Below are 24,899 nucleotides of genomic sequence, written 5' to 3' on the forward strand. Positions count from 1 at the left end.
TAACGCCAGCTACAGAGACACCTCCCTGCTAGGGAGAATCGATTATTCGTAATCGATTCCGGTTTATGCGGAATAATGTAAAAACAATGTCCCATCCTTATAGTGAACTCGGTATAAAATACTATCCAACAATAATACATCGAAGCACAGAATAATAAATTTAAGAAGATTTTGAATTAAAACTGTCATATATATTCGCGTAGTTATAGCTAAGCTACTTTACAACTAACAAATGCTTCATGATAACAAGGAACAATTAATATCAGAGAGCTAATACTCATATGTACATCAATAAACGGATAGTAGGTATATAACAATATAGTCTTAATATAATATATACATGTGTTATTTTTTATATTGTAACTAAGTTCATAAGCCGACAATAAATTACGAGATTATCAACCGGCTTGGTCTATGCATGTAGTTGTCACCATCATTATTAGTGTTTCTATCAAAACATGTTTTACAATCCTTATTTATTCATTCTCAAATAGACGTCTCGACTTTATCAAAATTCATTACCTGTATTTTACAACGAGCCAGTATCTTATCGCGACTTTTCTCTACTACGTTATAATGAAGAGTTTAAATTTAGGCATAATGGTTGACCAATAAGATAAAAGCGAGAGAGATGCAATTGCAAAACAATGTATACCGCTTCCTATAGTTTTATTGTTTGTAACATAAAGTTTAAAATGCCTTATTCCGATGTAATGGGGGTTGTTCAGGATTGTAATGACGGCCGCATGGATCGCGGCATACAAAGCAGGCGGCTACCAGAATAAAGTTATCTCGCGATATATCCCTGAATTAATGACTAACTCGTTACTTGTGTATTGAGATGTTCTGGCCGTAATGATTCCGAGTCATCGAACCTTTAACATAAATAACGGAATGCCGTTTGGTTTACATTTTCAAGTTAATTCAGATTTTGGTGGGCGATGCCTTGTCTATACCTTTTATTACATAAGGTTTAAGAATCATTTTAATCAAAGGAGGATGTTGTTGCCTAAAAAGGATAAATATAGGTATACATATCTAAATGTTATTTTTCTAATCTATATTAAACATTGATACCTTTTATGGATAAAATTATTTCGTTGGAATTGGTATTTGATAAGGTCTGTGGCTAAAAGTTTATTACTATAAGAGATTTACCAAAAAAAAAATGGTAAAGATGTAACAGACAGATGACAAAATCCTTCAATATCAATTCCAATGACTCCGTCAATATTTTACTTCATAACCTTTATATCTTGGTAATTAGTAGCCTTTTTTAATTGGGTTCCTTGAAATAGAAATATTTTTTATTGAGAAACGGCCATATGTATTTAATTCTAGTTAGTTATTATTCAAACTTTACTATCGAGTATTTATCGAGCACTTATCGAGTAGGTACTTGCAATAAAAACAGCAAAATATATATTTTATACATGTACATGGTAATACCTAATAATAAGACGTACGTTTATTAATGTCAGCGTACAGAAATAATTATAAAAATTTTAGATCTCTGTCGATAAGAAATAAAATTGAGTTGTTAACGTTAACGATCCTTGAATTTTTTGGCAAAACGATTTATAATGAGACAGCAGTAGTTTATTTTAATGTATCTTGAAGTTCAACGTACGATGTTTTACTAATATCGAATCTTATATATTTTTTATAGTGTTTTTTTTTATGCAGTTTGGCATGAGACGTCATCATCAAAACACTATTTCCACAACCCTCGTCTGGCCTTCACGAGCTCCTTTTCCAATAGACTTAATGATTGATCTTTATCTCATAACCGCACACTCGGACTGTAATTTTCTAGTTTCTGCCGCCCAACTGTCCCAATGCACCGCAATTTAACAACGATTTCGCTGGAAGTCTTAATTTTGAAGACTGTCTTTAAATCCATCCCGTAGTAAACTTTCAACGATTATATTTAAGTGTGTATTTTTTAATGAAAATTACTATGCTGTATTATGATTTAAATCTTATATTTATTAGAATACAAACAATGCTTACACAATAATGTGGCTTACTGAGTTGTTTACTCACGTACAGTAACGCTTCATAGAAACCTAATCTGGTAACCAAATGTTCATTCAAATGCTAAGGACTTGTCCGCTATTGCGCAGTTCGGAAAAAAAATGTATAGGTTGGCTCTTAAATGTGCAAAGCACAAGTGAAGGTATGTAAATGAGCCGTGCGTCATAAAATGTCAAGAAACGTCACATAAATCATAAAGGCTATAGACAGAAGGCTCCCGAAGTCGCAATTGTCTTCGATAGTGTTTCGTGAAATCAGGTCAGGATCACATGTGCTTCTGACTCTTTGTTTCTTTGCATTGTGCAATCTTCCGGGTTCTATTCTAACGATGGGTTTGCAAATTTTTTGTATTCAAGAACTCACAGAATGGTCCATTGTTTAGCTTCTGTTATTTGCCAATCCATATGATATTTTTGTTCAACTTTGAAGTGTTATTGGCGTTGTCTCAAGTTTTCTCCTCGTTCGCTACTCGTTTTAAAATTATTAAAATCGCTATTACATTTTAGCATACATCAAAATATGTGAGAATTCGAGGTTGCTAAACGAAACAAATCACCGTGTCATTCTTTTCATTTACTTGCAAATTTCGTGCACTATTCGAAGAAAAAAAGTCGAGATAAAGGTACAAAAGTATTCTATTCTAGTCGCCAAATGAATAATTACCTTTCACGCTATTCCTTTCAATCTGCGCCCGTAGATCGATCAACGTCGCGAACTCTTTCAGTTACGTCACCCTAGCTGCCGGCTCAGGTAAAACGCAATTAATCTGAAACATCCCAAATCAGTATTACATTAAGAATTAAATAAAAAAACACTACAGCCTGTCGTTTTTTTCACCGCTGCGTTTTCTTTTTCATTCACATTTTTTGACAGCTCGAAAAATGACAGTCATTTATTTAACTCGACAATGTTGGACTGTTTGAGTACCAGTATTCGCTATAAATACGTATTTTTCTTTACATCTCCTTTCTGGTTGTGGGGTGAGTATTAGCCTCCGCGGCGAAGGGAATCTCACGTGTTCCCTTTGTTCGATTTCGAGATTTTGGGGGAGTTCTGATGCTTATATTCTCATGGAATCCATCAAAATAATCGCATCCTCATACATAATGGATAGGGACGTCAACATACTCGCTCATGATTTACAGCCCCCGTGAGTTCCAGGCACTTGTAGCGACATTATCTATAACAAAATTTAATTAGAAATATTAATTTTAAAACTTCATCCTTTATGTAAACAGACGAAATCTTTTTATACTAAAAGATAAAAAAAAATACTTTGTCGTAAATAACATAGGCAAGAATTAATTTTGTTATGAATATTAAAGCGCTGTTTTTCAGAACGTCTCATTAGCACGTTCATAAAAGGCAATTGTTTCTTTATATCTTTGACCGTATACTTTTGTCTCTGTGAGCGGACTCTACTAGCATGTTGTCTATATCGGCTTACAGTCTTCGAGAGCATCACTAATAGTTTCTCAAAGTCCGATTTTTAAGGTTCAGACACGCTTATAGTTCTCGCTCGCCGAAACATCCTTCTTTGTTTGATAAATCGCTGAACATAAATACTACATTGTCTTTGTCCATTCATTTGTAATTAGGTAGCACGATTTGCTCTTGAATCGTTAATGAGATGTTAAGTGTGGGTTTAGAGTTATTATGTTGTGTACATACTAACCATTATCGGCTTGTAGATTTAATGTTGGAATATTTTCTATTATTTTTACATATTAAGTAAAATTTATAGAACATATAATGTGCTGAAATAGTCATAATCATATAAATACTATGAGCCTTCTATTCTATCTAATATTTCCCACCAATATGATATCATATCCATATTATAATCAGCATGTTAGAAATAAAAATATTCAATACAGTATAAAAGTACCTAATTATATAAATTTGACACCTGGATCATGTTTTGGTAATATCTATTGATTGCTACATGTTTTTGCACTTACTTATTATAGTACATTTAACTAAGATAATACACGTAATATTTATTTAACAGAAATCTATTGCGTTTATAATATTATATTGAACAAATCCTATATAGAGAAACACGCTTAACGCCAGATGTATGTACAACTATGTTATTCTTGTTCGGATATCAATCACACTCAAAAACATTTGTATCAAACACTCGGCGATTTGTCCGAATGAAAAATTAATTTTGCTGATGATTAATATAATGGATGGCAATAAAACGTAATTGCTGTTTCGAAGTTTTTACATCTTACTCTTGTAACAAATTAATTTATTAGATATTTTAACTCGACTTTAAATTTATTTACGCAAATGTATTACGCTTTCATTATAAACATCATTATAATTTGAGTTCAATTGACTTTAAATATATTAATGGTAATGATATAATGATAATGATATCATTCATTCGGAATCGCTTATCATTAAAAGCGTCATCAGAAAGCATTCATTTCTGAAACAATCAGGTGACAGGATGAGGCATGACGTTTCGTAAAACAATGAGTTTGTCCCTTTATAATGGGATGAAATATTTGCGGTAACAATTTATATTCTAACACTGGATTCAACTTGACAATTTATTAATCAAACCGATTACCTCCCTTGCAAAACCCTCTGCCTATTGTGAAAATATTGTCAAGCAAAACAATCCTATGAATAATTAAGGATTTATATTTACATACAACAATAGCATAAAACAATAACCTCTCCTCCAAACGGACGAAGGTATTTTGCGGATCGCATTTTAGGAAGGCCTTTTTATTTTTCATATGGACCAAGATTGGATCAATGCTATTAATTAAATCGATATTATATTAATTTTTCACCTTTCACTAACCTATACTAGTGATGTACCTTGATATCGATGGAGCTAAATATAATTATAACATTATATCGGTATTATAGTGAAATCAATTTAAGTCACTATCGGTATGGCATCGTGTGGTATGATGCGCGTCTCCGACACATGTCGGACCCCACTTCCCTCAGCTTTTTCCATAACGACCTGTGAGCCCCTCCCTTCTTTAGAGAGAAAAGCATAATCCATCACCGTACGTCACCCTTATTTTGGTTGTAATCCATCCCTATCTAACGTATATATTAATTCTCTGTCTATCTCTGTCGTTCCAGCTAGGGGTAGTTTCTCTCAGTCGCCGCTTGACGGGTGATCATTTTTCTTGTGGCACGTTCAATCATCGCGTCACTATTTCCGTCCCTTTCTTTTGTTGGCTGTTCCTATCTCCATCTCAGTCCCACGCGCCCTTCCTGTCTTTCTGTGTGTCCCTTATTTTCTGTTAGCGGTGCGTGTTTCATTCTGTGCCTGCAGACCAAATATGGCGTCTTTTGTGTTCGAATTTGACGTTTTAATTTTTGATAATGGAGAGGTCATTTTTAATTGCTTTTATTTTGTTTTGGCTGCTTTTTTGTATAAAAGTATTCAAATGACATCTAATATAACGCTGTCAGGGGTTGATGATTGTAAAAACTATGATGTAATTTTTATTTCTTCCACACAAACCAATCGCGATAATGGTTGCTTTTAATGTAATATGTGTATAAATATTCTTATATTACTTTAATATTTTGAATACATCTATCGTTAATAGACATACTTATTACTTTACAACAAAAATATTTAAAAGTTTATTTTTATTTAATAAAAAAAAAATGCATTTTTTTGTAATTTTTTTTAATAATTCAAATCTCCCAACGTATCCACTGACCACCGGGGACTTCGGATTGACTTGTCAGAATATTTGAATTTTAATCTCCGCCAGGAATTACATGAGCACTTGCTTATTTATTCATGAATGTCGAGCATTCGATGTGGGGTGCATTGTTTATAATTAATAATAAAACGGACATGTTCATTTAAATTTTAATTGAAACTAATTTATTAAATGCTCTGTTGATATCTGACTGTCGTGTTAGAAAACATTAAATTAAGATAATCAATAAATCCTAACAAGCAATAAATACTGAAAGATTATTTTAATTATTATCGTTTATTTATGTAATAAAAAATCTTTTTTTTAGGTAAACGATGTATAGATTATTAATGTTTCATGTAATATATAAATGTAACTTAATAGGTATATGACCGCATTAATATTACGAGTACTAAAATATAAATATTCAATAGATGTTAATAAGTCCTCTCATTGGCTTGTAGATTGCTGTGTCGTTTTTATCTTATACTACATTTAACTCCGGTGATTCAATTTACTTTATTTGCATAATGTCCCTCTCAAGTAGGTGAGGATGGTAATCGTATTTTCTTGTTTTGTTAGCGTTAATGTTTTATATATAATATATAATATCGTTCCCAATCAAGATAACTTGCACAATATCAGAATGAAATCGCCATTAGCAAACTTAGACTTCATAGTAGAGGCATTGTCTCTGCCTACGCGCCAACAATCAAAAAGGTTTCATCACTTTATCGTATAGAATAGAGATATGTATAATTAATCGGGGCCGGGCGTACAAAGCTGTGAAATATGACTCTCTCGTTGTTCACAATGGCTACGTCTTCATCATGACCCTATTGTTTTTTTTTTTCTTGAACACCACACGCGGATCTTTTCCTTGAAGCCGGGGACGTGTTCCGTTGTCTATGTGAACATTTATTTATAACTAATAAAACCTTCTTCGAATTGGATTTGAGTGATAAAAGAATAAAAATAATATTATTTTTAAGCTACAATTACTTTACATAAAGAAATATTATGATATGGAATGTAGAATTGGGGGCAAAGCAAAGTCAGGAGACAATAGATAGCTTCACCTCTCGCTCCAAGTTATCAATCTGCCGTGATACCATCTGTGACGCCGCCATTACTCAATTTCCTTTCCCGCCAAAAAGAAACGCCTCAAATGAATTCAAAGGAGGTATATCAAACAGCGTTCTAAAACATTACATACTAACGATTTTTATATGTCTTATTGTTCCTTAAATTTTAAAACATTTATATCTATTTTATTCTTACAAATAACTATATTTATATCTTAAAATATGATCAATAATGGTATAGTTTCTTAAATAGAATGTTGTAAGTGTAATGTTCTTTGATCATTGTACATAAAACTGACCGCATTCACATAACCGATTTTGGGAACTGTTGCAGTATGTTGGTAACACTGAATGATAATTTAAATTCATTCTCTCCGCCGCCCGCGCCATCATTTGGACAAATGTTACGTCATTTGTCTAAGAGGCTGAGGGATGAAGCGGGGGGCGAAAGGTCTCTCAATGAATTTTTCAAAAATGATTCTTATTTTTATATAATACGACTGTTTTTGGCTTCATAAAACGAAAACCGAATCCAAAAGCATCTACAATAGAATCGGCGTTCAAAAATAATTTTTAGTACCAAGCTTGTAAGTTCGTTTTGGCTCTGGCATCACGAATTTCATTTCGTAAGCTTCCGAAAACATTTCCACAATGAAATATAGAACTTAAAAAGTATACTGCTCGGTTGTTTTTTGATGGACAAAGTTTTCTTTCAATGGGTATTGAATTAAAACTTACTGTATTTGTTTTACTAATTAATTTAATTATATATATAATTGTGTTCATGTTTATTCAATACACATAACTTTAATGAATGGGGTGAACGAATATATCCCTCACAAGTCAGAACGATTCCTACTAATCTACATAACTAACTTAACTAAGATTAGAATCTCCTCTTACATTCAATTAAACTGACTTATCAAATAACTGTACATACGTAGGTATATGTAAAGAAATATATATTCGTATTATTTTATCCGAATGATTCATATCGAACTTTATCAATCCGACAGAACGTTATCAAAGTTGTATGATAAGTTTTTTTAATAACATATTCTGTTACAGTTTGCAAGTTTTATGATACATATAATTGTATCTAATTGCGCCCGCGGTTCGCCCCTGGGATTGGAACGTGTCACGAGCTATCCTCTCCGCGAAAACCAATTTCAAAAGACTCAGAAAAATTACAGAGACGGACACCTGTGTTTGTTTTATTTTTTATTTTATTTCAAATTTTCATTCACTCCATTTCTATACGAATATTCAAATAATTATCTATGATTAAATCATCGCATACAACTAACGACAGAACCATTTAAACATATACATGACGGTGATATTCGAAATATTTACAGTATATATGAATTCAAAGGAAATTCTTCTGTAATCAGATTGTTGTTACAAAAATCCTTAATTTACATATAGATACGTATCAACGAACGCTAAAGGATATGTACTCCGGGTCTGCGTAGCGGCGTTCCCTTTGACGTTGACGAATGAAGCCACATTAGTCATAGTCGAAACCTTCCCCCATACATACCCTGTTTATTTACTTTTTGTAACGGTATTGATGTTTAATTATAGACCCCGAGACATTCTTGAGATGTATTTTTATAATATTTTTGTGTTTACAACAATCAAACTTAGATTATATAGATACTAAGTAACAGTTTTCAGCTTACTGACTGTTTAAGCGATATTACTCTATTGTCTCTGTAATATTCATTCATGTAAAATATACATTATTAAACAATTTAACGTTTGTGTAAAGTTATATCTATTAATTTACAATTACTACCCTTGAAAGTATGATTGAAAATTTATAACAAAAGTTAATCTGTTCTTGTGATAGCTACTGAATGTTCTAACTTATAATCAATCATTATTTTAACAGCATCTCTTCGATAACGTTACCTGTTCTAAGAGCGCTCCACCCCTTATCACATAGCTGAGATAAATGACTTAACTCCTATCTGTTAATTAAGATTTTCGCGGGCTCTCACCTACGACGGATGAATGTAATTTAACTTAGATTATTTGGTGACATTGTATTCATCAAGCTGTGATTATGCCTCATATTGTAAAGACATTTTAATTGAATATATATAGTAATTGATTCAGAGTTACGCTGTTTTAAGATTTTATCATATCGAATATTATATTAAAATATCAAGCTACCTTAATATGATATAACAAGTGCAAAATGAGAAATGTGATAGTTGCTTGATCGTCGATAGTGGAGGGCCCACGACGATTTGTCAGAAGAGCTCATTAAGGGTCGGCTCCGCTGAATCTCAAGGGATTAAAGGCTTTTAAATACGGCCCTGGACTCTCGCCAGCCGACATTGTTTGATTTGTTGAGATAATAAGGACACGCTCGTTAAAGAATATCGCGATATTTCGACTCTTAACTGACTCGGTTATATATTATTTAAAGAAGAAAGTCACAAAAATCATCATAAATCACCAAAAATGGTGAACTCTGCGATTATAACAACATTATCCGATGGTAACAAACTTATCGCGAACGCCAATCACAAACGAGAACTCAAAATAAATCGATGTTACCTCCAATCATTACTCTACGTCAGGATCGACTCAATTAAAATATCGTTAATGCACAATAAATATGCAAAAATGGACCTTAAACTCAACATATAAGCCGGGTTTTTGGTCGCGTGACATCGACCTGCGACTGTCATTATGGTAAAAGGGAGTATAATATAAAACCACGATATCGGCTTGTCGGAACCAGAATAAAGACAAAATAAACTGTCGGTGAAACCATGAGCACATTACATAGGTTAAGTCCGACATTAAAAAATACTTCCATCAATATACACATCAGTTTTAATTAAATCTTCATAATGGTAACGCTATATTAATGATTTAAAATGCGCAAAAAATCTGTTCTCAAACAATCAGAAAATTAAACACTCCTTTCGATTACACAACACATTTGTTCTTAAAACTAAACTTATTCTCACGGAGACAATAATCCTCTAACATTATCATTATAAATGACAAAAATTAAAAACATCAGAGAGTCACACACAAAAAAATACTGTTTAATTTCATTTTGATTTGGAAAAATTTGTAATATTACGTGTTGTGTAAAAGTTTGATTGTCACCGTGTTAAACATATAGAAATTTACACTTGAGGCTTAACAATACACACAGATAAATCATACTAGGCGAAAACGTTACAACAGAAATACTCGGATCGTTCTTAATCTTTTGAATGATCACTTCGATTAGGAAAACGATCGTTAAAACGGATTAAAACTAAATTAAACAAAACCAATGGACAGAACTGAGATTTTTATTGTATTTCTAAAGCAAAAATAATATTAGCATCTTTTACATATTATGTTGTAATACTTTAAATTACTCGTTATACTGCGATACCTTAAAAAGACGAGACATAGACGTCTCGGTGCGTCTCAAATGACGGTCATCATCTTCTCATCAAGCCGTGGGTAACGTTGATGTACGAGTTACAACGAATAAACATGTAGATGCGACACTCGCATAGAAATATACATACATTCTGAACATTATAGAATATGTTGCTTATAAGAATAGCAAGAAATGTTCACATGAATAACTAATTAATGAGATTTTTGTTTACTTAAGCAAAACAGATTTCAATGTTAAATAGATTCGAGGTTATTGTCAGTCTTATTATGATTTTGCAATACGTATATAAGGTTAATGTAATGGTATGCATTCTCATATAATCTTTGATGTCATTCGAGTATATCCGTAAAGTGAAGTTGTGTTAGAGAAAATGGTTGTTCAGTGGAAGGTTTCAAACTGTAAAGTTAAGTTCAAGCAAGAAATAAATTACAAGGAAATGGAATCTTTGTGCTTAATGCCGAGTTACATTATGAAGGCACGATCTTAATGGAATTTTGTCACCTGCCTACTATTTGTATTAGACATAGGTATATTTTTAATTTCTAATTTATTGTTGCTAGCAAAATAATGCCTTTATCGTTTTATTTTAAGGCTCAATTTTATATGCGGTTACACAAGTTTTTGATACTGTAGGTACATAATATTATTAATATTTGTTTCTACTGTATAGTAATTTCACGGGATTTAAATTAGAAAGCCGGTGGCTTTGCGGGCGACTGTAAATAATCGCTGCGCACGCGCAACGAATCGGAGTCACTTATAAGCATTAAGTCCGTTCATGGGCTTTAAGGTAGCAATGGGTGTCGGTTTTAGGAAAATAAATGGTTCTTTCCATTACATTATCTGTTCAGCTAAAAGTATATCAGATATTGGTTTGATACTGTTGAGTTATTATTAGACATATTGTGTTTTATCTATTAAATATATATATAATGTGAACTAACCCTACATTCAGACAAATTTGATTTTGAGTCTTCGGCCTAATAAAACTGAAATACCCGAATTTATTCTATATTTGGATATAGATTCCCTGAAAAGTAGGTTAAAAAAATATAATCAACAACCTGATGCGGTACTATAAAAAAAAAAACAATATTGTAATTTGGAACACAAAAAAATAGCATATAGATAACATCTTTTAGGCGGTAGTAGTTCCTTAGAAAAACAAAATTACCAAAACCGATTGAAGGTAAGTATGGGGGTTGGACCGACACGTCATTAGTTTAAGAGCCAATGGTTGTTACCAAAAACTCATTAGCGTCAACTTTTACTATAATTTGAGGTTACAATATACTTGCGCGCATATAGAGATGGATTTTTTATTAACATAATTATGTAAGAGCTTCAATTTTGTGTTATTAACTAAGCTTCTGGTGCCTCATAACGACTGGATGGCAGAGTTATCATTCGATGAATATTAAAACAATCGGTTATGAGGGAGTTGCAATAATTATTACTGTCACTTTATGATTATATATATATGGTATTGATATAAAAAAAAATTAAAACTATTATTGACAGAATATTTTTATTACTTTATTAAAACTATAAATAACTACAATACTTATATGTAAATTTATCTGTAATCCAACATCTACACTATGTATTCAGAATTTATTTATAATATACGTAAGAACTTAATAACAAGGATTTTGAAGTATTTTTTTAGAAGCAAACCCAAAACGAGATTAAGACGAAATAAAAGATTTTTAAAATTATCAAATGTTCAGTTTTCATTGAAGTGCGATAAGTATTTCTCATATATTGAAAGATTTTTTGACAAATGACAGTCTGCGGAATAAATACATTCGGACTGCCGATAACATATTGGACAGGGTAAGTGTTCAATGTCTTTTTGTCTTTAACAATAGTGAGGATTATATGGAGAGCTTTATAAATTCATTGTTTATAATTTCCCATAAAAAAAATACAGTACATTGTTTCATTTGATTTTATACTTAATTTTATATAATAATATGATTCAAAATCGTTTATAATTATAAAAAATAATATGTGAGCCACTTACGAATTCTAATCATATTTTTGTCCTGTCGACACGTGACCCGGAGGGACTCCTTATCGAAAACGGGAATATCAATGAAGTTTACATTTAAAAATACGCCAAATTAAATATTTTGTTTATATTTAGAAAATTATTTAATCTTTAAATTAGAACTAACCCATTTATTTCCTTTTTTTTATTGTGGTATTTAAAATTATTATATTTTATTTATAAATATTTTTTCATAAAAAGCCTAATATATAAAAACCTTATATTATAAATTTTATGACTTAAGATAAACAAGTATGAACAAAGCGCCGACTTTAGCTGTGGCAAAATGACAACTGACTCTAGAGTTGTCAAAATCGAATTTAATAACGAAATAATATAAAGGTAATTTTCAAAGAAAATACATTAAAACAGTAAAAAGATTTTTTTTAATATCTCAATATATAACAATCCTAAAGTAAAGAAATTTAAAACTACAGAGACTAAAGGAAAATTATAAAACTCCTTCTTCAATTTAATATCACAAGAAATATTTAAAAAACTAAATCTAGTAATATAATTTTTAAGTTATGAGAAAAAACAGCGCTTTAAGATTAAAAATATTATGACAAATAACTTGAAGTATTAATTGCGCTCATAAAAAAAATAAATCAATTAAAAATATTATAACAAAAAACAGAAAGCAAGAAAATGTAACTTAAATTAAAAAGACAGTACACCTGAATGCCACACGATATATTCAGTAGGTTTGTGATGCGCATGCATAAATGAATGCATAATGCATGCATATGTAATGATTTGTCATAAAAGTAATGATGATAAGCCCGCACGTATTATACACGCTAAGTTTTTCAATGCTGCTCAGTAGATCGTTCTAATTACTGTATCATTATTATAATGTCTTATAATCTTGGGTCATTTGTAACGACCTGTTGCTTTCCAATGAGGTGTGGACATAATATACCTTTTGTGCTTAAAATAATTAGTGTAAAATATATTTTATACCTTATTTTTTTTGTTAATTAGTGATATCTTGTTATTTTTAATTTGATGAGGTCGATGTACAAATTGATATACGTAGGTTTTTCTATATCTCCTTTTTTATAATATGTTATCTCTCGTACACTGCAAGTCTTAGACAATTTGGTGAAGTCTTTCTCATATGTCGATAGTTCTTGTTAGACTTAAACCGACAGCTATGAAAATAGAATCGCAGATATGTCAAAGCGATGGCAAGTCGACTGTTCACTTGAAGTCCAAAAGGAATTTTCAACTTTATTTCCTTCATTCACAATCCAATAAGTATTAAAGAAGGCTGATATATTAAACCAGAACCAAGTTTTAATATAAGAATAGTTATTTTACACTAAAAAAATTATTTCCTTACGTAAACTGTTTCAACAATTATAATTTTTTATTTAAAGAATTAAATTAAATTAAATAAAAATTATGTTTCAAAGATATACTTATTTCTAAGTAATATAAGGCTTGATCTATAATATATAGTATATCTTTTAATATGTTACGATACGTATAACAAATGCAGAATCACCCAACACGTTTAACATAACAGCATGGCCCCCGATTGGCGATTCCGTTGCTGGCGCGACATCAAAATGTTAATCGGGCTAACGTTCCTCGGGTAAACTACATTATGGTGAGATGTTCTGTTCAGTTTTACAGCTGGAACAATCCTCGCCTGGGGATGCCGAGCGCAAACTTTTAATTGGCGTGCCATTAGGACGGGCGGAGCACTAAGCGATTTGCGGTGTACCGGCCTGCTCTCCCGAGCTTTTAATTCCTCACCTCTATATATGTAGATTATATTCGGGACTTGATCTCTGTTGCTGATGTTATATATACATGTTTCTGTTTTCATCCCAATCGAAAGAATACATTCATATTTGAGAATTGATCTTGATTATCGATGTAATGTACCAAGCTGTACGCTTTATGTCCAACTAGTTGTAAAACATCCAGTATATATAGACCTCTTGGATTAAAATTACTGACATAGTGACGGTCTAACAAGATAGTTCCTATCCAATTGTGCCCGTATTTTGAATATTACTTCAGAAATTCAATATTGTTGAAATGTTTGGGAAAATTCCTAAAGACTTATCTATAGGTATATTTATTTCATGAAAATATTACCAAAGTTGACGACAATGTGCCGATTCTTCTGTAAACAGCTATTATAATTAACGTTAAAGTTTTTCTAAAACAATCCGTTGAGGGCATGCCTCTCGGTAACGACAACTCGTTATCTCCACAAATCTCCGACATTACGACGCATTAAAACTCTTAAACTTCACTCGTTCTGTTTGCTGAAACAAAAACTTTCTTACCTCACATCAATTAGAATTCATGTCTCGTACCGCGGATGTCCATGGAATTATTTGCTCAGAAGACGTTTTAATTACGTCTTAGATAATTCAAGAACCTAATAAAAAAATATATATATTAATTGCAATATTATCTCTTATTTAAAATTCACGCGACACATTGACGGAAAATTTTGGCGGGTGGCGCTTTTTCGCAGATTTTCCACAGCAACCCTTGGCAAGTGAGGGATGAATTCAGTTCAAACGGCCTTGCAGAGATGGCGCTGGATCGTTTCTTCCGGTTAGAGTTTTACTATTTCAAGAAATAGATGGCGTTAGTGGAGTTCAAATAGCGTTCAGTATTCCGTGGACTGATCTCGTAACATTTGTAGCATGTTAAACAAAATCATTACTTTTAAAATTTATTTCACCATAAAGGACAAGACAATGAATTTTTATTACAATTACATATACCTAAGCATTATTGTTCATAAAGTTATAGTATTTCATAATAACTTTATCAGAACCTATTTTAAGGTATTCCTTATATTAAACGCGTTATATTTTATAATTCCTTTAATACTCAGCCGTTGAACGGTTTAGCACCGGCTGTTGTACATTAGATACGCTGGCCGGAACAATTTTTTAATATCCCCAAACATATTGACATATCGTGGATATGATTAAAGCCTTTATACTGAGATTTAAAGACATCAAAAAGCTCTCATGATAATGTATGTGTAATGGTGAAAGGTACCTATTTGTTTTACCAAAACCGTAGGGGTGTCTTCTTAAGGACAGGAATTCAACGCATAGATTGTACACTTGATAAGGTTGCAATATATTTAAAAAACCTAACAAAAGTGAAAATTTAAATGAATGGTATTTTTTTTATTATTATGTAATAAGCGATTTATTGTGTCATATTTCTATTAATAGATTTTGTAACCTCTGTTTGTATATAAAGCAAAGTACCTGGTAGGTATATGTAGATTTAAATATTATAGGCTTGTACCCAAAGGAAAGAAATAAAATTCACAAAAAAAAAATTATATATTAAATCATTTGTCAGTCTATCTGTGCGTTTGATATCCCAAAAAAAAATCACATAAATTAACATTAGATATATTGAATTGGCAACAAGGCTATGATTTATCAAAATTGGTCAAGAAATAATAACCATTAACCAATACAGAATCAATCTTATGCCGGTAAAACAATGACAACCAAATCACGGGCAATGCTTAGTATTAAATTAGTCTAAATACCAAAGCCGAAAAGACATTCACTTCGTTTGTTAAACAATTGTTAAGACTTAATGTCAATGTTTAACAATCAGTAGGTGTCTTAGTAAAAATTTGTATTATTACTAATTTACCTTAATAACTGTTAATGCTCCATACAGTGGTTTGATTTGACCTTGAGACGTCTTCATAACAATTTCTTGGTATAAACGATAGCAACTGCTGTCAACTTGACCACTTAATTGTTTGCGACAAGCGTGCCCAGTGCATGGAAACATTTAGTTACGTTTGTATTTAATAATCAATAACATTTCAGAATTTATCTGTTTGTTTAAAAAATATTTATATATTATATAAGAAATAAATTAAAAATCTTTATGAAACTCAGATATATTTTCGACTGATTTCGATTATATTATTAATTACTAGTTGTTACCCGCTACTTCGTCGGTTTTTTGATGAAGTTTTCATACCTACATGCAAGAAAACAGACATTTTAAAACCATTATGATATAGAATGAAGATATCGAATTTTCTGTAAACAGCACACAGCGTTTTTCAAGCCATTCAATATTTTTGCCACGATAGGAGTAAAATAATAGCCCTATTTAATTTATATTATATTTTAATACAAAATTATAACTTTAATTTCCACGTCTTTGTAATATGAGATAAACTTCAGCGAATTATTTAAATAGTACCAAACAATAATTTATAACGACCTCATTTCTAAGACGACTTCAAAGTCAAAGTTTCCCAAAAAAAAAAAACTATCCATAATTTTTAAAGTCATTTAAAAATAAAACCAATACAATAAATTTAACATAAAACAAATTAATCGCAAAACCAAAACACTCTAACAAGTCATAATTCAAAAACAAATAGTGTAAAGTTAAATTTTTCCGCACAAAAGCCTTAGACGTTGAGTGGAGCCAAACACGGATTTCCAATTAAGCTACTTGATTGGCAGATCGTTTGTCAATGTTGCCCTGGATGTTGGCTTCTTGTTACTTTGCGTAGAACCTTCATATTATGATCACCTAGGTCATCGAAACATGCTAAACACCATGTTAACGTTATACAAATAAGGCACATTTTTAATTATCTTTATCCAAGATTGATTCATTTCTTTTTAATTTTTATTGTGAACGAATACTTCATTTGCAACATCCGATTGCAATCAAAAGCTAGCTGAAGATATCTTAATATCTTCCAAAGTTACAAATGTATTTCTTCTGTATATACTGCTGGGATTATTAATGTATTTTTTATATATTAATTTATTGAAAACCGACGTTTAATGTAATTTAGTTTATTTAATTGTAATCATCGTAAACATTGTAACTATTATTAAACTAGCTATTTTATATGCAGTAATAAAAATAATCTAAATACTTATCATTTGATAAAAACCGATCAATGAAAGCAACGAAGCGGAAAATACAGTTTACATAGTACATATAAAACTCGTGAAATATTTAAGTAAATAAGTAAAACATCATAAATCGTTAATTATGCTCACAAAGAACTGTCTCCATATAAAACATGATTGATAACTTGTATCACAGCGAAGATATCGTGAGGAATAGAACATTAAGTGTATTCCTATGTCAGTTGATATCATTTTCATAGGCCCCCGTCAAGGTTTCTGCAACCCCCATACGATAGTGGTCACAGAAATCCGTCGAGTCGATGTTATATATATATATCTACATAAAAATATATTTTTAAGTAAAACCATCTTACTTTTATTAACTAATTTATATCCAATTTAATTTGATGATTAGGTATAATAAAGTATTTATAATATTTATTATGTATATATTTTAAAAAAGTTCAACTAAGCTTAACAGAATTCATATATATATATTTCGTATTACTACAGATAAAACAATGTCGAACGACTCCACGTAACTCGTATTCCGAATACACGAAACAACCCATGATATGAAAAGGGAAAAACAGGACGATTCAATCGCGCAGTCGATCTGTCTTCGTCAGTCGCCGCTCGCGGATTCAATTCCATATTTATCGAGCATAGCCGGCAGGTGGCGCATGTATTCATAAGCAATTTTTACTATTTAAAGTATTTAAAGTAAATTTTTGCGATGTGAAATCTAATTAAAGTTAATTATATTTATCGTCTTGGATTTCTACACGACACAAATATTGATTACTAATATAATATCATATTGTATTCTGACTTTGTTTGAAACTTGGTTTAACAAGAACATAACATTTAGAAAGTGCGAGAACGGGTCAGTGAGTATTCAAATCATTTTCTACTGAAGTTGAAGATTCGTAGTTTCTGAACGAAAAATATTATTTATTTGATGATTTTAATGTACAACTTCGTTCAGGAGTAAATAACACTTCGGAACCTCTGAAAGATGTTCTCAAAACGTTTCTGAACGGTGTGCAACGCGATTTAAAATCGGTCAACATAACAAAAATATAATTTCACAATACGGACGTTACATCAGATTCAAATCTATGTTAAGTTTATATTTTCGTGATTAATTTTATTCTTAGTAACATTTCTCAAATAATATATGTCTCGTAAATCAGTCGAAAAGTGTTTTTCTTGGATCTGTAGCGGGCGTCTTGTGCCATGTTTTGTTTAGAATCACGCACACTGTCTCCGCTACAGCAGTGATTTTGATTTACCGTTCTTGAATTGTTACAAAGCTTTATTAGATATTTATTTTGGCATTAACTGTATACGATATACACTTTACGGACGAATATAACCAGGTACACTCACTACTTTGGAATCGATTTGCTACCTCTAACAATAACGCGAGTGTGACCTCAAGTACACAACTCAATGTTTTTTTTAAATTTGGAATAATGTTATGGAGTTCACCCTTGATATGGTTTTTATTTTATAAAGCGGTAGAACAGGTATATGAGTTAGATTAGTGTATGTATATTTGTTCGCTGCATGTTCGAAACCATTGCTCCAAATTTGATGAAACTTTAATGTTTGTAAGAATGTACATGAATTAATATCGAATATGACTTTTCGTTTGTTTAAGTTATATAGATTTAAGCGATAGAATCTTAAAATATTACACTCAAAGTTACCACAAGCCTCTTAGAGTTGCCATTACAGTTAGTAGAATAATTAATAATATCTATATAAATTAACTTTGGCTTCTGATCTTGTAATCTACAACGTAAGATATTAAACACAGATGGTTCACGATGACTGTATACAACATATTAAAATACATTTGGTCGAAACTGATTCTGTAGTAATTTTATTTTGTTTTCAACATAGCGTTTTAAGTATTCTTTATGATGTACCAAATGAGTAATTATTGTTATTCTAATGGATCGCACGCGGCATTCTGAGCATTCCCCATTGTAAGGAGTCCAGAATCGAAGCTCTGATTAATGATTGTGCATTGGGGCAGCTTAGGAACAACGCTTCATGGGACATTATTTGTGTTCATTAAATTCATTAAACAAATTTTATGATAATATTCGATAAAAAAAACACGTAGAAGGTTTAAACTGACCTTATTGTATAGAAAATATATTCAACAAAATTCCTCGACTAAAAATTAATATAAATCTAAACAATTAAAAGCACTTATAGTTAAAGTTATACTGAATTAGATTTATTTAAATTGTTATTATATTTAATAATGTCTCAGTCTCGTTCAGTGTACGTCGTTCCTAAGTTTATCGTGTCATAATGCTCCCGGAGATTATGTCTGACCGACAATCTTTGTTTGCTCTACGTGACTGCATGGGCCCGGGGTTCAGATCTTAGGGTTTTATAAAGCACTTAGTAATACTACTAAGTAGTAGTTAAATAGTGTAAAAGAATAATTAATTGCTCATAGATCGTTCCCAACTAGCAGTTATATAGAATATATTTTTTTAGTATAATATGATGTAGGTAGGTGAAAAAATAGTTCATGAGTCGGCGGGAAGAGATGAAAATAGTTTTTATTAACAAAAAATATAACATCTGATGTTAAAAATGGAAACAATTATTAGTCTTATTATTGAAGCTCCGAAACAAAGTAACAAAGGCGGTCCAACTTTTGTCCTACTAACATCTAAGGTGACTCCGATAGTTTTATTTGATCGTCTCCGTCCTTCAGAACCTTTTCCAAGGAAGCATTGTTTTTTAGTTTATGACATTGCAAAATAGAATAAAGCAATAGAAAGCTTAGGCTTTCGCAAAAATGTTCTGTAAAACAATGTATCCCGAACGGGTTCCGCCGTTGTTTTATGAAAGGCGTTGTTTATCATGTGATATACGATTCTTAAGTCGGACCACTTTCCTAATAAAACATATATATATACCTACATATTTTTTTACAATGTACGAAATAAATATATCAAATAAATTTTAATTGAATGAATAGTTTTTAACAAATTGAACTGTTGCCTCACATTCAAAAGTTAGTTGTAATTTTTCTATGTAATATCAGTGAGTAAATTTCCTTCGAACGTATTCTCCATAAATCTTCTAATCCACCACTTTAACTGTCAAAGGTCTGACTGTTGACATAATAATGAAGTTGAACAATACCCTCACATAATTATTCAATTGTTAACACGAAGAGAGAAAATCATTTCGGAATGTTGCACATGTCCTATTCGTGTTTTATACGATCAATATAGAAACGGTGCATCATTTAAATTATTTTATTAATAACATAACTCTCACAGTTAGTACCGATATAACGAAAATACGAAAGCTAATAAAGATTGGCATAAATCACATCTTAGGTAAAAAATTCGCAGGTAAAATATGAATAGAAATCACAAGCGGCTAAATCAAAGGCGGGCTTGAGCGTTAGCTAGAAGGTTTTTATTGTTTTAGAGCTCCAATAAATACAGAGGTCTTGTTAAATACACCGCCGTCCGTACTTCGCTACTAAGCAAGATAACGGCTGATAACAGAATCTAGAAATATTTAAAATTTCTATGTTAAAACATTTCCAAGTCTGTCAGGTGTGACTAAACTTTCATTGTTACGCAGTCTCGGTTGTTATACCGCGACAGATGTTTATTCTTCTACATAATGTCCATAAATTGAGAAAAAGGTCCAAAGTAAACACGAACTAAAAGGCCCCGCAGTAAAACCAAATACAATATTCTGAATAAGCCATCGATTGATTTCGCAAGATTAATGGTAACACATTGTCAGCGCCACGGTATGACGGAAATTTCACGTGTTACACATACCGAAATAGCTCTTATGGTGTACGGAATAAATACTATAATTTTTTTCTCGGTCATTCAAAAGGAATATTGAATGGTTTTTATTCTGCTGTGTAAAAAAAAAAACATTATATTTTCCATTTTTACAGACGTAGAGTCGAAAGTCGCGAGAACGTTGCGGACGTGGCCGTGGATTTCTGTTGAACGGTTATAGGAATCATACGAAATATTTGATATAAAAATTATATTCGCATGCGAGTGTTTTGATCGTTATCCGTTACGAACAAATATTATAAAATGGCTTTTTTTTAAACCATTGATATCAATTTCGGTTTTATTGCTTGTAAACATTTAGATAGGCAACTATTAAGTTGAATTCAATATGTTTTAAAAGACTATTATAATTTTTTAAATATAATTTTTTCAATATCAGCGTGGTTTTATATTCATTCTATTTAAGCCACCAAGTTAGTGTAATTAGCTAATGCAAGAAAATCATATCAAACTCAACAATGGTTATCAATAAGTAGGGTAGTTGTACATGAGTTATGCGTGAACTGTAAACGTGGGTGTGTGTTCGTACAACAGATGTGATAGGTGGCTCTGACATAATAAGCATGGGTTCATTCTACCAGGGTTACTATTGGCCGGGAGATGTTGCAGACCTAGCGTGACTTGCAGTCTAGAATACGTGGTTTTGAGCCACCGATTATACATATTTACGACATATATTACCTATAGATAATTGAAAATTCATAATTTCATTTCTGTATTAAATTATTAAAATATTAAATTTCTATTAAGAGCTTTATTGTTAGAAGAACATTTTTTTATATAAAGCTAGAAAAAAAATTTACTATATTATAAGTGCACTAAACGATAACGTTAGGTATGATAAAGATATTCACACTATTAGCGAATATTTCGCGAAAAATGTGATTTGGTTTTGCAAGTTGCTTTAAAAAGGAATTGTAGGAAGACGATTAAAACTTAGCAGTTTTTTTGGAACAAGAGATGTATTAATTAAAAGTTTAGATTGTTCCAAATGTAATAAATATCAATATTAGATATTTCTCATAAAGATTTGTCCAATATAAAAGTAAAATATGTGACAGTGCAAATAATTACATGGATAAGAGACTATTATTCCTTTAAAACAGAAAAAAAACAAATCCAATGAAACTGAAGTCCGCAGAAAATTGAAAATAAAATAAAAATCTGCGTATAAAAGGTGGATAACCTTTCAAAATCAAAATTGTTATTTAATAATAATAATAAAAATTAACTTAATCAACAATATACGTATGTCAGTGTCGTTATATCTGAGCGTCGCACGCGCACGCATACTGCGCTTTTGTCATAGCCCCCGCTCTGTCCCGATGAGTTATGTGCTTTAGCCACAGGACTTGATACAGGACGTTCAGATTATATTATGCTACAATAATATATTCACAACACTATAACATAGCTTAAAACGTATTATAATATTTAATCAACGGATTCTATAACCTAAATTATTTTTCATTAAGTGTTTAAATTTTATGACAAATATTCTACAACAATTCTAGTAACAAAAAAATAATTATTTTGTTATAATATATAAAGAAAACACCTACCTAATTAAATAAGTGACCTGAACATGTTATTAAAATATATTGATACGTTTTAGTTATACAAAAAATAAATTTCATAATTTAAATCAGCCTATATAAAATGCAATAGCTAATTCAGCACACTGACACACATACGTGGCTTTACACTAAACCAATAATAGAATAAAATCAATCTATTCCACCCTCTCATACTCACACTATCTTAATTCAATCAATGATCGAGCGTAGATACAGCAACGCACACATACACATTCTATTGGAAATATTGGCATTGTAAACATTCATAGGATATTTGCAAGATATTCCCCCAAATGTACAAAGTATCTCTATCTCTTTCAATCATATAAATACAAATGAGACGAATTTGCGTTGAAAAGGGACAGAAAATCTAGTTTTACAACTCTGAAGAGGGACAATGGCGACGCTATTGTTGGAAGTACCCCAAAATTTTTTAGGTCACATAAAAGTATTACAATTGTTAGGGTCGTTTCGCCTTCTGGCGAACAGCATTCTATTCGCAGACAACCTCGCAACCGGACCGTCGCCCGCGCAGCCAGTGCAAGTGATTTCCATGTTATCAGTGTGATTAAGTGCTTTGAAGATGTCCTCTGCGGCGACTACGAACCGCGCCAGTGATACTTGGAACAGTTCCCAGCCCAACCAAAGTGAACAGCAAATGGAATACGGCTATCAATATCCTGTGAACCCCAACTTCTATGGATATCATAACCATCCATACCCTCAGGGCTATGACTACAATAACGAACAATACAGATCCTATGTGAATAATACCGACAAGATTGTTAAAACGGAACCGACAAATTGGCCAAATTACCAAACAGGATATAATGGTCATCAAGATAACATAAATACGATTAATAGATGGCGGGAGATGAACATGTATTCCCAACAGCTCCCGGACAATTATTATGACCAAGGCTTGCATGGTGTTAAAAGTGCGTTAGACTTGAAAGGTGAAGACTCGCGATCCATCCACTCTCCTAGTCAATGCAGCATTCCAGAAACAAGTTACGGCTCCCCATTAAGCGCATCCAGCGCTGTCAAATCAAATCATTTAGACGATGAAGACTCACCCAATTTAAGAGGAATTTTAAACAAAACATCCGCTAAGCGATCACACGCCTACGTTGATAAATATGGCGAATCCTACACACAAGAAACGTTACAGCAAATGATGTATCGAAACGAAACACAGAGCTGGAAGAAAAATGATGAAAAAGCTATCGAAAAGGAATCCAATTTACAGAGATTTCATGGTGAATATGAGAGCTTGGATGACGCGAAGGTTAAAATCAAGCGATCAGTGGGCGGGGTATCTGACACGAAGACATCGGACGAGCTCTCAGCTAGCTGTCACGATGTGACGAGGGTTGAGTCAGGCGGTGACGAAGATTATACCGACAGCAAGATGGCCACCGCGCCGGATGTGCAAGGATTTTATCCATGGATGAAAAGCATTGGAGGTAAGTTGATAAAAAAATATAAACATACATGTTTACTTATGCGTTTTGGTTCAATCGCTGAGGGATCTGTTTGACTTTCCAGGTGATGACAAAAAAGAAGGCTCGAAGCGGACCCGACAGACTTACACGAGGTTTCAAACATTGGAGCTGGAGAAAGAATTTCACTTCAACAAATATTTATCAAGACGGCGCCGGATAGAGGTTTCGCACGCACTGGGTCTGACGGAGAGACAAATAAAGATATGGTTCCAGAACAGGAGAATGAAGGCAAAGAAAGATGGGAAGCTGACGAATTCACCAGATCCATTTGAAGATCTGAACAGTAAAGCAGCCAGCGTTAATGACTTCGCTGATCCAAGGCAGCAAATACCAAAATTCATGGATTTCCCGAATCCCAACTATCACCTGACCGGCAATCCCATCGCAAACATGAGTCATTTAACAGGAAACCTAAATCAAACCTGCAACATACCTTACGGCGGTGTCGTACCAAAAATGTGACAAACCATCTAACTTCTAGATATAACTATATAACTGTAATTAATGTAAATATTCCATGATACAATACTCTTTATTATTATAACATATATATATTAAATCATATCATTTCTATAGTTACACCAAATATATATCAAAGTAATTTTATTTTAAATTTATATTAGATTTATTACAATTGTAAGTAATAAGAAGTTTTAGATATAGTCGGTGTGTAAATATAGTTGATTAGCAAAAAACAGTTCCTATCTAGGTCTTAGTACGCGTGATAACAGATACGATTATTTATTATTGTATATA

General features: G+C 31.9%; 1 protein-coding gene across 1 annotated transcript; it reads left to right on the forward strand.

Moving 5' to 3' along the window:
- Window positions 1–23,188: 23,188 nt before the first annotated feature.
- On the forward strand, window positions 23,189–24,639 carry LOC116769038 (homeobox protein LOX2-like). The gene is made up of 2 exons (XM_032660016.2): window positions 23,189–24,104; window positions 24,187–24,639. The coding sequence occupies exons 1-2, from the start codon at window positions 23,222–23,224 to the stop codon at window positions 24,603–24,605; spliced, it is 1,302 nt and encodes a 433-aa protein (XP_032515907.2). The 5' UTR covers window positions 23,189–23,221; the 3' UTR covers window positions 24,606–24,639.
- Window positions 24,640–24,899: the final 260 nt, after the last annotated feature.

The sequence above is a fragment of the Danaus plexippus genome, chromosome 5 (genome assembly GCF_018135715.1).
Source record: "Danaus plexippus chromosome 5, MEX_DaPlex, whole genome shotgun sequence".
In the NCBI taxonomy this organism is placed as follows: Eukaryota; Metazoa; Arthropoda; class Insecta; order Lepidoptera; family Nymphalidae; genus Danaus; species Danaus plexippus.